Genomic DNA, 14,214 nt, shown 5'->3' on the forward strand with positions numbered 1-14,214 from the left:
CCCTAACTGCTTGCAGTGGAGTAGGCTTGATGATATCCTAGCATCCTTTCAGATTGTGATTATGTATAAGGCTTTATCTTTAAACCTATAGTACTTGAAGAATATGAAACTAATTTACAGAGTATTAACCTCAGAGCCCATGGAAATTATCTATTATTCTTATTGCACTAGGAAATCCAATCCTGGCTCATGGCTCTACTACAAAATCCTTAGGTAAATAGAGCATAATTTCTTCTACCCTCAAATAAGTCAGTTACATTAGAGGGTGAAAACACTATTTACAGTTTTGAGCTTTACAGTGAAGGCCTCATTTCTTTTCTTTATATTTTCTGAACAAATTTAATGACACAAGAGTATGGAAACAAATCATATCATTACATCAAACCATTTGAATCCAGTCTGGTCCAAAGTTCTGGAAAGATGTTATGACTTCTGTTTGTAGATCCATGTCAAACGGTTCCCTCATTCTAAATGCTGGAATTTTTGCCTGCATCACTGACACTTGTAGAAAGATTTCCATTATCTTCATCAGAGTTCTGTCACACACACGAGTGAATCTTCTCAAGAGCAAAATCTATAAATAATGCCGAATAATTAGCAATCTAGGCAAAAGCCAGATCGGTGCTTGTAACAAGCATGTAACTACATAAAAGTCTCTGAGGGTTATAAATAAAAGCAGGGTAAATAAGTACCAAATTAGATCCCTTGCACCCAAGAGATAATAGATTACATTTATTTGAAATAAAAATATCAGCTGAAAATGCCCTCTCCCCCAAAAGACTGCAGAAGTTAGAATTTGCATACTTATCTCAGAAAGTCATGTAACATTTTTCAACTACAATTTCAAATACAGGAAACAATGAAAATATATCCATGATCAGATGGATCTCATGTATTTCATGTTTGTATTTCATCAAACTGATGCTAGTTCTGAAGAATTCAGCTACATTTGCTCCAGTAAAACAGCACAAGTTATAACCAGACCAATTCCTGTAGTATTTAATGTAAATGAACTAATATTTCTCCTCATGACTTCTTCTCAGCCAGCCCCTTAAGGACTGTAATGGAGTGTAAGATGGTGATCAAAATATGTAAAAATAAATTTGCCATATTTTCATGGATTATACAAACATTTTTGTTACATAGACTTTGGTATTGTATTGAAAAGCAGTATAACAAGATCATTCAAGCACAAAACATTTAAAAGAAGCTAATTCAGCATTAGCTACATTTTTAAGCACTATTCTACTTCAGCTGCACTCAAAAATTTCAGAAGTATTTTATTCAATTGAATTGGTCTAATATAGTGTTATTGTTACAAGGATAATATGACAAAAAACTCTGTTTAATTCATTTCCACATAAAACAATTAATAACAATCCTTATCATGCCAGTATCAGATTTTTTTTTTTGGTTGCTGTTGTTAGAGATGGACCCAGACTAGTTTAACTAGTGTCACAGTTGAAATTACAACAATTAATTGAACATAAAAGGAATTGACTGAAAGGAAAAAACTTTCAATCACACAAAAAGAAGAGGGTATTGTGATAGTGTTTATACTACATTCTCGCCCTCCAATAGTTGTAATTCACTTAAGGCATTCCACTTAATTGTGTTTGATTTTGGGTACAGATATTTTAGGGCATGATTGAATACTCCTGTAGAAAATCAAAGAAGGCAAAAGACACAGCACATATTTGGAAGGAAATTGCCATGAGTACTTTTTTTTATTATTGTTGACAACTTATCACCGTTACAGCTGATCTATTCCTCGTATTGTTTGTTGGCCTGGTCCAGGGTGTTTTTCTCTAAAATTTCTACCTCTCCTGTAATCTATCCAGGAGTAGCAACTGTGTGACCACTGGGTTAGATGGGCTATTGTTTTGACTACTACAACTTTAATATCAGGAGAAAAGTTAGAGCCAGGCATCTTATCTGGATAAAGTATTTTAAAAAATTATTTCTTTGGAGCTATATTTATCCTAGATTAAAACATGCTGCCTGTACAACATAACCATCCAGTTACTGCACTAATAACTGAAAAGGAATCTCTAAAGTCATTATGTAACTTGTCATGACTTCCACTGCTCCCAAAGCAGTATGCATTTGGACTGAAAATATAGACATGAAAAGCTCTGTCTCCTATTACTGTCCCCTTGAGCCATCCAGTATCCCAGAAAAAGGTTGTTTTAAAGAAAAAAAAAACAACCCTTAATCATATTTATTACAAACAGAGTAAAATGTTTCTGATATCTGAAAGACAAAGATAATGGGGCCGTTAAGGTTAGTCTTACTATATCCCAAAATGTCAACACACTTGCCAAAAATGAATTTATCAGCACAACGCAACCAAGAGATTTAGTTTATCTAAACATCCTATGAGGAATAAATAGTTTACCACTGGTTTTGAAGATTAGGGTAAATCTAACATTCTATTGACATATGCTATATATTTAATTTAATGCTGTGGTTCATATGTCTCTTCTGATAAATTTTAGTAAAATCTATGCTAAGAAAAATTGAGCTGTTTCAGTATTTATGGGATTTATAATGCAGGGTTAGCAAGGGAAATGTTAATTGAAACAATGTTTGTGTATATTCTTGCAATGTTTTGCAGAAGAATGTTGCTAAAGTTTGTTGGTCAGTTTATTAGAAGTTTAGTATTTTTCAGGTTTATTGCTCTTTTTCTATGGTAAAAGAATCCTTTAATGAAGTGATTAAATATCTCAATTTTTATTTTTTAGGCATATTGGAGATAACATCTGTGGAAATTGGAGTTGTGGCAGTTAAGTCCATTAAAAGCAACTATTATTTAGCCATGAACAAAAAAGGAAAAGTCTATGGCTCTGTAAGTATTTTTTTTAACCTTCAAAATGGTTTGGTACAGTCAGCACAGCTCCCTCTCTTAACTACTCAAAAGCACATTTATCTGTGCATTACTACTCATTAGAGCTAAAATTAGCTGTTCATCAACATTTCATCCTCTAATAAACCAACAGATCCCGTCTATACAAACTCCCCATTGCTTGTTAGGCTCTTATCATAGCAAGGCAGCTGCTGGTATTTATCATGATGACTGTTCCAGACAGGTTTCCTATTAAGTAGTAGCCAAGTGGAAAGTCCCTCAAAATGTAAGGGGGCGGAGCCAGCAGGGCAGGCGGGGTTTTCAAAAGCTGCCCCCAGGGAGCATGGCGTGGCAGTTAGCGCAGGCAGGGGGCAGGGAGTCTCCTCCCAGGTGTGGAAAAGAAACCTCTCCCCAGACTCTTCCAGCAGTGGGAGATCAGGTAAAGCCATGGTCTCCACTCAGCGGAGAGCTTCCACCAGGAAGATTGTGGCGACACAGACTGAACCGCCACAGAAACATGCAGCAGTCCAGGTTTCTGGCTGTGGGGAATGCCTGAGCCTCTCCATGTTACCGGGGAGTGGTGAAAACACAGCCTGCCTTAGGTGTGAGCAGGTGGACGACCTGCTCAGCCTGGTGGTGGAGCTAAAGGAGGAGGTAGAAAGGGTGAGGGCCATCAGGGAATGTGAAAGAGAAATAGACTGGTGGAGCTGTGTTCTGCAGTCTTCCCAGGAAAGCCACCCTGAGAACCCCCCGATTCAGTCTGTAAATCCAGTACCCTCTTGCCATAGGGCAGAGGGGACAGAATTAACAGTGTTGAGGGACGATCAACAATGGAAACAGGTCCCCACTTGAGGTGGCAGAAGATCCCTTCCACGGCCCACCTCACCTCCACCTGTGACCACATGCAACAGGTACGAGGCCCTGGAACTTGGGGATCAGATAGAGGAGGCCTTGAACCAAGGCCCATCTAAGGGACCGTCTACAGAGAGGCAGTCAGGTCCATGCTGCGAGGCTGCTCCCCCTAAGGAGAAAAGGAGCACCCAGAAGAAGCGGCGGGTGATCGTCATGGGTGACTCCCTGCTACAGGGCACAGAGGCACCAATATGTAGGCCGGACCCCTCATCCAGAGAGGTCTGCTGCTTGCCAGGGGCCCGAATAAAGGATGTCACACAAAGGCTCCCAAGGCTTGTTCAGGAGTCTGACTATTACCCTCTGGTACTGTTTCACGTGGGCACAAATGATGCCATGGGGAAACTGAGGGATATCAAATGTGACTTCAGAGCCCTAGGGATGGCCGTCAAAGGTATGGGAGCCCCGGTAGTGTTCTCATCTATTCTGTCAACAAGGGGAATGGATTCAAGGAGGAGAAGGCAGATATGGCAGATTAACCACTGGCTGTGCCGCTGGGCTTGGCAACAGGGTTTTGGCTTCTATGACCATGAGACTCTTTTTTATGACCACCAGCTAGTGGGAAATGATGGGATCCATCTCAGCAAGAGGGGCACACGTCTCTGCCAAAAGTCTGGCCAACCTGGTTAGGAGGGCTTTAAACTAGGCATCAAGGGGGAAGGGGAGTGTCACACAGACACAGCGAACAGTACCGCGCAGCCTAGGTCAGATGGCGTCCAACGGGAGTATGCTAGTGGGGAAGTGAGGATAGGAAACGATCACGGAGGGTCCTATTTCACCCCTCCTGGGAAACCTGCGGGCTCGGTTACTACCCTGAAATGCCTGTACACCAACACGCGAAGCATGGGGAATAAGCAGGATGAACTGGAGATCTGTGTGCGGTCCCACCATCATGATCTCATTGGAATCACAGAGACATGGTGGGATAGCTCGTACGACTGGAGCGCTGCCATGGAAGGCTATGTGCTCTTTAGGAAGGACAGGCTGGGAAGGCGAGGTGGTAGAGTTGCTCTTTATGTGAGAAAGCAACTGGAATGCATGGAGCTGAACCTGGGAGTGGAGGATGAGCGAGTTGGGAGCTTGTGGGTAAGGATTAGAGGGCAGGCTAATGTGGGAGACACTGTGGTGGGTGTCTGCTACAGGCCACCTGACCAAGATGAGGAGGTTGATGAGACCTTCTATAGTCAGCTGGATATTGCCTCACAGTCACAGGCCCTGGTTCTCATGGGGGACTTCAACTACCCTGCCATCAAATGGAAGGACAACACAGCCAGGCACAAACAGTCCTGGATGTGAAGGAGGCGGGTAGCCTCAGCTGCAGTGACCATGAGTTGGTGGAGTTCAGGATCCAACGAGGAGGTGGCAGGGCTGTAAGTAGCCTTGCAACCATGGACTTCAGGAGGGCCAACTTGAGCCTCTTCAGAGACCTCCTCGGAAGAATCCCATGGGCTAGAGCTCTAGAAGGTAGGGGGGCCCAAGAGAGCTGGTTAGTTTTCAAGCAGAACTTCCTCCACGCCCAGCAACAGTGCATCCCTGTGTGTAAGAAGTCAGGCAGAGGGGACAGGAGACCTGCGTGGATGAGCAAGGAGCTTGTGGCAATGCTCAAGCAGAAGGTGACAGTATACAGAATGTGGAAAAAAGGCCAGGTCCCCTGGGAGAAATACAGGAACATAGGGAATGCAGAGAAGCGACAAGGAAAGCTAAGGCACGGTTGGAACGCAACCTGGCAAGGGATGTTAAAAATAACAAAAAAAAAATTCTTCAAATACATTAACAGCAAAAGGAAGATCAGGGAAAACGTGGGTCCACTGGCGGGCAGGATGGGCACCCTGGTTACAAATAACACAGAAAAAGCAGAGTTGCTGAATGCCTTCTTTGCTTCGGTGTTTACCAAGGGCAGCCCTTTAGAGCCCCAGGCCCTAGGGACAAGAGAAGAAGTTTGGAGAGAGGAAGACTCGCCCTGGGTAGAGGAAGATTGGGTCAGAGAGCACCTAAGGAAACTCGATACCCACAAATCCATGGGCCCTGATGGGATGCACCCCAGAGTGCTGCGGGATCTGGCAGAGGTCATAGCTAAGCCGCTCTCCATCATCTTTGAAAGATCCTGGAGAACAGGGGAGGTGCCAGAGGACTGGAAGAAGGCCAATGTCACTCCAGTCTTCAAAAAAGGCAAGAAGGAGGACCCAGGCAACTACAGGCCAGTGAGCCTCACCTCCGTCCCCAGACATTCCTCACCTGGGGCAGGGGGAGGTGTTTTGCAGTCCTCCTCCTTTTTCCCCTCTGTCCCCCATCTGCTGAGAAGACTGACATCCTTGCGGTTAACTATCTGCTAACAAGGTACTAGTGTCTTTGAAGGAGCATCCACACAAGAAGGTGCTCAAGAGTAGTCAGCATGGATTCACCAAGGGGAAATCTTGCTTGACTAACCTGATAGCCTTCTATGATGAAATGACCAGCTGGATAGATGAGGGGAGAGCGGTGGATGTCGTCTCTCTCGACTTCACCAAGGCTTTTGACACCGTCCCTCACAACATCCTCCTGGGCAAGCTCCGGAAGTGTGGGATAGATGAGTGCACAGTGAGGTGGATTAGGAACTGGCTGGATGGCAGGGCCCAGAGAGTGGTGATCAGCGGTGCAGAGTCTAGTTGGAGGCCTGTAGCTAGCGGTGTCCCCCAGGGGTCAGTCCTTGGTCCAGTCCTGTTCAATTTATTCATCAATGACCTGGATGAAGGCACAGAGTGCTCCCTCAGCAAGTTTGCTGATGATACCAAACTGGGAGGAGTAGCTGATACCCCAGAGGGCTGCGCTGCCATCCAGAGGGACCTGGACAGACTGGACAACTGGGTGGTGAAAAACCTCATGCAATTCAACAAGGCCAAGTGCAAGGTTCTGCACCTGGGGAGGAATAACTCTAGACACCAGTACAGGCTGGGGACTGACCTTCTGGAGAGCAGCTCTGCAGAGAAAGACCTGGGTGTCATGGTGGACGACAACTTGACCATGAGGCAGCAGTGTGCCCTTGTGGCCAAGAAGGCCAATGGGATCCTGGGGTGCATTAAGAAGAGCGTCTCCAGCAGGTCGAGGGAGGTGATCCTGCCCCTCTACTCAGCCCTGGTGAGGCCGCATCTGGAGTATTGTGTCCATTTCTGGGCTCCACAGTACAAGAGGGATGTGGAGCTGCTGGAGAGAGTCCAGCGCAGGGCCACAAGGATGATCAGGGGCCTGGAACATCTGCCCTACGAGGAGAGGCTGAGGGAGCTGGGCCTGTTCAGCCTGGAGAAGAGAAGGCTGAGAGGGGATCTGATCAGTGTCTATAAGTACCTCAAGGGAGGGAGTGCAGAGGATGGTGCTGGTCTCTTTTCAGTGGTGGCCACTGATAGGACTAGAGGAAATGGCCGGAAACTGAAGCACCAAAAGTTCCACAGGAACTTAAGGAAAAATTTTTTAACAGTGAGGGTGCCAGAGCACTGGAACAGGCTGCCCAGAGAGGTTGTGGAGTCTCCTTCTCTGGAGATCTTCAAAACCCGCTTGGATGCAGTCCTGTGCCACGTGCTTTAGGTGACCCTGCGTATGCAGGGAGGTTGGACGAGATGATCTCTAGAGGTCCCTTCCAACCCTAAGCATTCTATGATTCTATGATTCTACTGCAAGTACGTAGGTGGATTACACTCTGAGATTCTGCCATGCTTTTGTTTGTGAGCTGTGAAATAACTTCTTGTTTGCTGAAATGCAGGAACAGCAGAAATGCTAATTTTGGTAGTCATTTAAATTACTGAAAATGTCCTACTTCAAAGGCTTTCTAAATGAAATAATAGTAACTTAATGAAACTGCTTCCTTCATATGTAGGAATTATTTGTAAAAATAAGTATTCTTGTCTTCATTAGAGGCAGGAAAGTCTCTCCCATATGCTTCTTACATGCTTGTATTTATATCCTTTCTAGCAAATTGACAACTGATTCTCTTGAAAAAATAGAAAACCTTAACTGTTGGTACCAAAAACATAATTGCTTATAAGATTACACTGAAGATTTTCTCAGGAAGACATACAGTCATATGAGATTCCTCTTTTTGGCTAAGGCCCTCTTGAGCTCAGCAAAGTACACAGGCCTCGTAACCATTATAAGAAGAGCACAGCAGTGATTTGCAACAATTCAGAAGGCCTTTTCTCACAGTCATGGTGGTGTAAAGGATCTTGCCTTAAATAAGAAATAGGCCTACACCATGCCGATTTTTTTAACATATGGTATTAATAATCTCATTCAAGATATTTAAGTTTTGTGTTTGCTAGAGCTGAAATATGATGAATGATTCCAAGATTGCTACTTTGACTTTATGACTTGGAGTTTATTTTAGGATTGCTGCCATATTCCAATTCAGTTTCATTTCAAGTGACAGTGAATTATATCATTCTATTACCTCAATTAAATATTGTATAATTGATTATATCTTTATTGTTTAAATTTCTGCAGACTATCTGATGTTGCTTTAAATGCTACAGACACAGTTAAATATTTCTGTAAATACATTGTAGAATCCTAAAAGGATGTCTTATTTAAAACATTGAAATTGTCCAAAACACTTTTAGAAGCTATTTAACTTCAGTATGTTGCAACTCTGAAACATTGTTTTTATTCTAAATTTGTGTATTTATTTCCCTCTTTTAACAGAAGGAGTTTAACGGTGATTGCAAACTGAAGGAAAGAATAGAAGAAAATGGATATAACACATATGCATCCTTAAATTGGAAGCACAATGGAAGGCAGATGTTTGTAGCTTTGAATGGACGAGGAGCCACAAAGAGAGGACAGAAAACAAGGAGGAAAAACACTTCAGCTCACTTTCTTCCAATGGTAGTAATGTCGTAGATGAAGGTACTGTTTTAGATGCAGCTGAACCAAAGGCTCTTTTTCAACAATATTTGGAAATCCTCTTGAAGAATAAATGCAAAGAAATAGTGCAGGCATCTGCTTGTTTGAAAAGAGAGCAGGGGAAGCCTTTGAAGGTTTTGTAGTCACTGATGGCACATGAAATACTTTTAATTAGTTTAGTGTCACATCAAGATACAAGCTGGATCAAACCAGAGAAAAGTGATTGCTAATATGAGCATTTTTTTTTATCTCTGCAATAGAACTTAAGGGACGAGAGACAATCTGTTGAATAATTGTCGGGGGGAACGTTATTTATGGAATACTAACTCATATCAAAGACCTTAATTGCTCATTCAAGCCTAATGATCCAATGAACAGTTAGACACGTAAGCATTTACTGGAAGCACTTGGATCATATGCACAAATTAAAACATTTATGGAGAAGCCTTGTGTGGAAGAATGGATAGGATTAAGGAATATAAGCAAAGTAGTATAAAACTGTTCTAACAAAACGAATAGTATGGTTTGTTTGTATGTTCTAACTTCATTCCTTTTTATTTCTAAGTTATTTATTTAATAGGATGTTAAATATCTTTTTGTTCGAAATGATTTCCTCATTTGCTTCCTTGTTATTTTCCTCAGTACTCGCAAGAGGTAGATAAATATCAAAATGTCAAAACCTCATAAGTACTCTGAGAATAGGTAATGGACAAGGCTTTAAAGGCAGAATTTAATGTGTATAATCCATTTTTTTTTCCTAAACTGTCTTGCATTTAAGCAAAAAGACCAAACAAGCAGTGCTTGGATTTATGGTACTGAGTTATCTCTATGTTGGAGAGGGTTTCAGCATTCAAGAACAACTTCAAGAATTCCTTTGTTCAAATGGTCTTTCTGCTGTTTCAAAATTGAGAGAAGGAGCCACATCTGTACTTGGGTATCAATACATCTGAGCGTATATCCACCTGCCTTTGATTTCAGTTTGGAACTAAGATCTAATCCACTGCAATCAGTGAAAGATTTTGCAGCAAGGATTGGGCTGGAACCTAGATGTGCAGAGCCCTATTAAAAATCACTGAAATCACAGTTGTTAGAATTAAGCAAGATATAATGCCCAAGTGTGAAATTTGGCCTATGAAAGGTGAGGGAGAAGGCAACACAGTCCTGTATTCCTTAGTCAGTTAATACACTCATTTGTCCTTGTTACCAGCTTATAGACTCACCAGCATATAGTGGGAGCAGCACCTAAATAAGGACTGAGGGATAGGATCCAAAATCATTCTCATGCATTTATCAGAGATTATTAGTTACATGTGTATTATATATGAGAGCCAATGCAAAAGGCATGCTGGTGTCCAGCTTTAGCGTGCCTTTCATACCCATCATAGTAACTGAAGGCTCAAAATACATAATATCCAGCACATTGTTATGAAGTGTTACTAGTCCCATGGCTTAACTTGAGCAAGTGCAGTATAATAAAGTTAAGCATAATATGAAGTCTGTTCAGTTAAAGGTACATAAGGTTTGTTTTATGTTTTGCTTTACTCTGTAACTTTAGAGAGCTCTGGATAGCTCATCAATGTAACCATATTGAGATTCATTTTGTTAGAGCAGGTAAATAGAAAACAGTACATCAACCAATTTGTGCCACTGTCTTCCCATTGTATTCAACTAAATAAATAGATAAGCCTTTGCAGTGTCTGTAGTAAGAAACAAAGTAGTATAATATAATTTTGTTCTAAATACTTTAACTGATAACTATGAGATTATATTGATGCTACAGTTTTATTTTCAATATTTTCTTGTTGTAAAAAAGTTGATTTTATTTTTATTGTTTGGAAACTGTATTTTGGTACAAAGGAGAGCCTTGCTTAATGTTTCTTTTTGAGAATGTTTGACCTCTATAAAGGCTGGTGTTGTTGGGATCTTCTATAACTTATTTAAGTCAATGTTTAACCAGCACTTCAATCTTAATCTGTTATTTAAATATTAGCTGTTAAAAAGGCAAAAAAATAACTTTCTCACAAAACACAAAATGGTAAGATTGCATTTCATGTCCTCAAATAAAGTCAGCTGTTTTAAAACCGGAAAGTTGAGACACAACGTTTTAGTTCATAGCTAACATTGTATTTCATTGACTTTATCTTCAGCTTGCTTCTTAGCAAATGAGATTTTTCAAAAAAGGGAAGTAAGATTTTCAGATTACAAGTGAAACTGCAGATGATTAGCAAAACTTAATTACCATAATAAAAGGGAATTTCTGTTGTTTAAATTTTGTAATCAATAATTAAAAATGACAAGACATAGTGGACCACCCACAGTGAACATTTAATGTTTGCTTGAGCAAATGTAGTATTGGATGACCACTTTAAGAACACTTAGGATATAAAGTAGGTTCTCTTTTGACAGAACTACCTAGATTACTTGGTCAGGGGAGTGATTATACATAAACATGATTGAATCAGTTTCAGGATTGAAAACATTGTGCTGCACAGCATCTGAAAATGGAAAATATGAGGAGCCATTTGACATTATTTGACATTATGAGGAGCCATGACATGAATAGTGGTTTCTGTGAATTAACCAAAATAAAAAAACTTTGAATAAATTGATAATTCCTGCACTATCGACAGACATACTTTAACACCCACTGTGGTGGGAGTGAATTACAGGCAGTCTATCCAGAGTATCACAGATCTAAACCATAAGCTCTGTTTTATGTCACCCTCAACAGAAGAGACTCCTGAGCAAAAGGAAAACAGGGGGAGGGATTTAAAAAAAGAAAATGGAAATAAAAATCACTGAACAACAATGTATAGTATGTTATATTTAAATAAAAATATTAAAATGCTGGGAATAGAGATTATTCTTCTTGTTTTTTATTAACCTGAAATACTGCACAACAAAAACGAAAAGGCAAAAGATCTGTTGTACTACAGGATGTGATTTGGTGCTATATAGCCCCCAAACAAAACAAAAATCACTTGAACATTTGTAAAGTTTCTTTAATTTTTTACATGTGTGAGTCAGCTATCTCCACTCTAATAACAACCAAATGCTTTAGACTCTTCCCATAAGTATTCAGGTTCACCTAGTTTATATAGTGGAAAAAGCAATGAATTTAAAACAAGCACACTTGATGAAAGAATGAAGGGCTTTAGGAAGAAGAACATGTACTCACATTTTTGAGTAAACTTTAGATAAAGAAAAATAGTTGCATTTTATATAAGACTTGGTTCAAGAGGTTTCAGGTTATAAAGTTCACTAAAGGTTAGTAAGCTTTAGTAATACAAAAATAGCAGTGTATGATCACAAATTTTTATTTCAGGTCTCTTCTGAAATGGGTTGTCTATATTCACACAATCAATCATAACTGCTGCAAGGAGTGATCTCGAAATTAATGCAGGATGACATCGCACACTTTGAAGTATCAAGTGTCATTATTTACTTGTTAGATTGTGGGGCAGAAAAATAAAACATAACACACAAATACATGTTATATGCTGAAAAAGTCTGGGTATGATTACTGGTAGCATTTTCAATAAAAGCTCATTGTCTGAAGCAATTTCAGGGCAACTGTCAATAATAGATAAACATATGCAAAAAATTGTCCTTTTCCTACTGACTTATAGGCATGAAATTGAACATGAAAAAAGGGGGGTTGACCTACCATGTTATTATTTATAGCTGAATGTTCTCACTAAAAATATTTGAACCTCATTTTTTAACTACCTGAGAACTTTTGGGGAATAGGTTTTGGTATTAACCACTTGGAACTGCCAATTTCTAATGATGAACAATGAATCACAGATGCCTGATTAATATCCTCACGCTCACTCATCCCGGAACAAAAAAAATGTAGTATGTCCTTTGCCCACCTCAACAACATAAAGACAACATGTGACTGTCAAAGAAAAATTATCGGAACCTTGACTGAGTCTCAACTAATTGATTAAGGAGCATATTTATATTGCAGCACTCCAGCTTAGTGCAGAACAAATGGGGAGCATTTAGACTCCTGAAATTCCTCACCAGAACCTTTAACAAAACTGTATACACTTGTGTCACTAATGGTAAATGCTAACTCATGCAACTGAATAACTGGATATGCTGGTGACGACGTAAGAAATACATGCTGGATCATTCCATCACCCAAATACAAGGAGACAAGCATCACAATGCCTGAAGAAAAGCACACGGAGTACTTCAGTGCACTGTTCTGTGCTAAATATGTAGAGCACTGATATTATTTAGATAATAGACTACAGAAAGAAAAATAAAACAGAGCCTATATCTACATCAAACTCAAAATATATCTCAAAATTTATCTCAAGATAAAGTAATAAATGACGGATCAAGATATTGCAGGTCCTTTATACCATTGAAGGTTCAACATAGCCTTTCATCCAAGATCCAGCCTTCTATTTTGCCATCCAACTTATTCAGTGGATTGCTTTTTATGATGTTAAACTTTTTTTTTTTAATGATGGATCTAATTGTGTTGAACCTATTGCTAAATTAACTTCTTTAACCATTTCATCTGTTAGAAGTTTTCATATAAGCCTGGGAAAAGGCCAAATGCAGATCTAGACCTGTAATTCCACTTTTTATGTAGCTGTAAATATGAAAAACAGATTCCATTCAATATACAATATTCAGAAGTTTGCCTTATTCAGTGAGGTGTGCTAATTCAGTGAGTGGGAAGAAATATGGCAGTCCACAAGAATAAATAAAATAAAATAAATAAAAGTCATAGAGAGGTGCTTATGTGATGCATTTTAAATTTTGGACTAAAAAGTGAAGTTTCTTTTTTTCCTCAGCTCTATAAATTCTTTATTTAATCTTTTTGAAAAATGCAGTTTTCAGCTTACTCTTGCCCTACTATCTATTTGCAACATATTTCTTGTCCAGTATTTGTAAGGCAATTTTCTATTAATTCTTCCTTTTTTTTTTTTCATGTAGATACACCCCAAACAAGATTCATAAATGGTTCACTGATGCAGCTTGCATGGCTGATGATTGCACTGATTACTGTCATTACGGCCACAAACAAACAACTCATATTTTTGAATCCATATAGAATGTGATTCATAGACCTATGGATGGTATCGTGCTTTTATTACCATTGGCTCCTCTTAAACTACCCATATACTTAATATTAAACATGCAAATATAGTTTCAAAAGCTAAAGGTGCATTCTGATCATAGCTTTGCTTTCATAACAACCACCGTGCACAAGAAATGTTACAAATGAACTAAAATGTGTTATGCTTCTACTTTCGCTTTTCAGGAAAGGAAGAGATATGATGTTATTATGCTCTTTACAAGCTTGATTATTTTCCTCAGCCGGTAGCTAGTTCAGGGTCAATGTTGATCTTTCACTGGATCTTATTTCAGCGATGAAATACAATAGAGATACCTGCAATCTTATTAAAGAAGGGTCAGTCTCTGTCTCTTCCTTGTGGTCAGATGATTTGACTTATTGAGTGCTATTGATGCAGCATAAAGTTTATGTCCACTTAAATATGGATTACACTTTGCTAAATCGATTCCAGCTTTAAGAGAAGAGATACAGCCCTACTTCTTATCCTATT

At 39.7% G+C, this 14,214-nt stretch overlaps 1 protein-coding gene across 1 annotated transcript in view; it reads left to right on the forward strand.

The window, feature by feature from the left end:
- LOC104579227 (fibroblast growth factor 10) overlaps window positions 1–10,980 on the forward strand; it is a 61,768-nt gene extending 50,788 nt beyond the window's left edge. The window contains exons 2-3 of the mRNA XM_088534745.1: window positions 2,745–2,848; window positions 8,423–10,980. Of these exons, the coding sequence (XP_088390871.1) occupies window positions 2,745–2,848; window positions 8,423–8,620 (302 nt within the window). The 3' untranslated portion in view covers window positions 8,621–10,980. The remainder of the gene's footprint in view (window positions 1–2,744; window positions 2,849–8,422) is intronic.
- The last annotated feature ends 3,234 nt before the right edge of the window (window positions 10,981–14,214 follow it).

Source organism: Tinamus guttatus, unplaced genomic scaffold (assembly GCF_059628265.1).
Source record: "Tinamus guttatus ecotype Peru unplaced genomic scaffold, ASM5962826v1 Tinamus_guttatus_pri_ptg000598l, whole genome shotgun sequence".
Lineage (NCBI taxonomy): Eukaryota > Metazoa > Chordata > Aves > Tinamiformes > Tinamidae > Tinamus > Tinamus guttatus.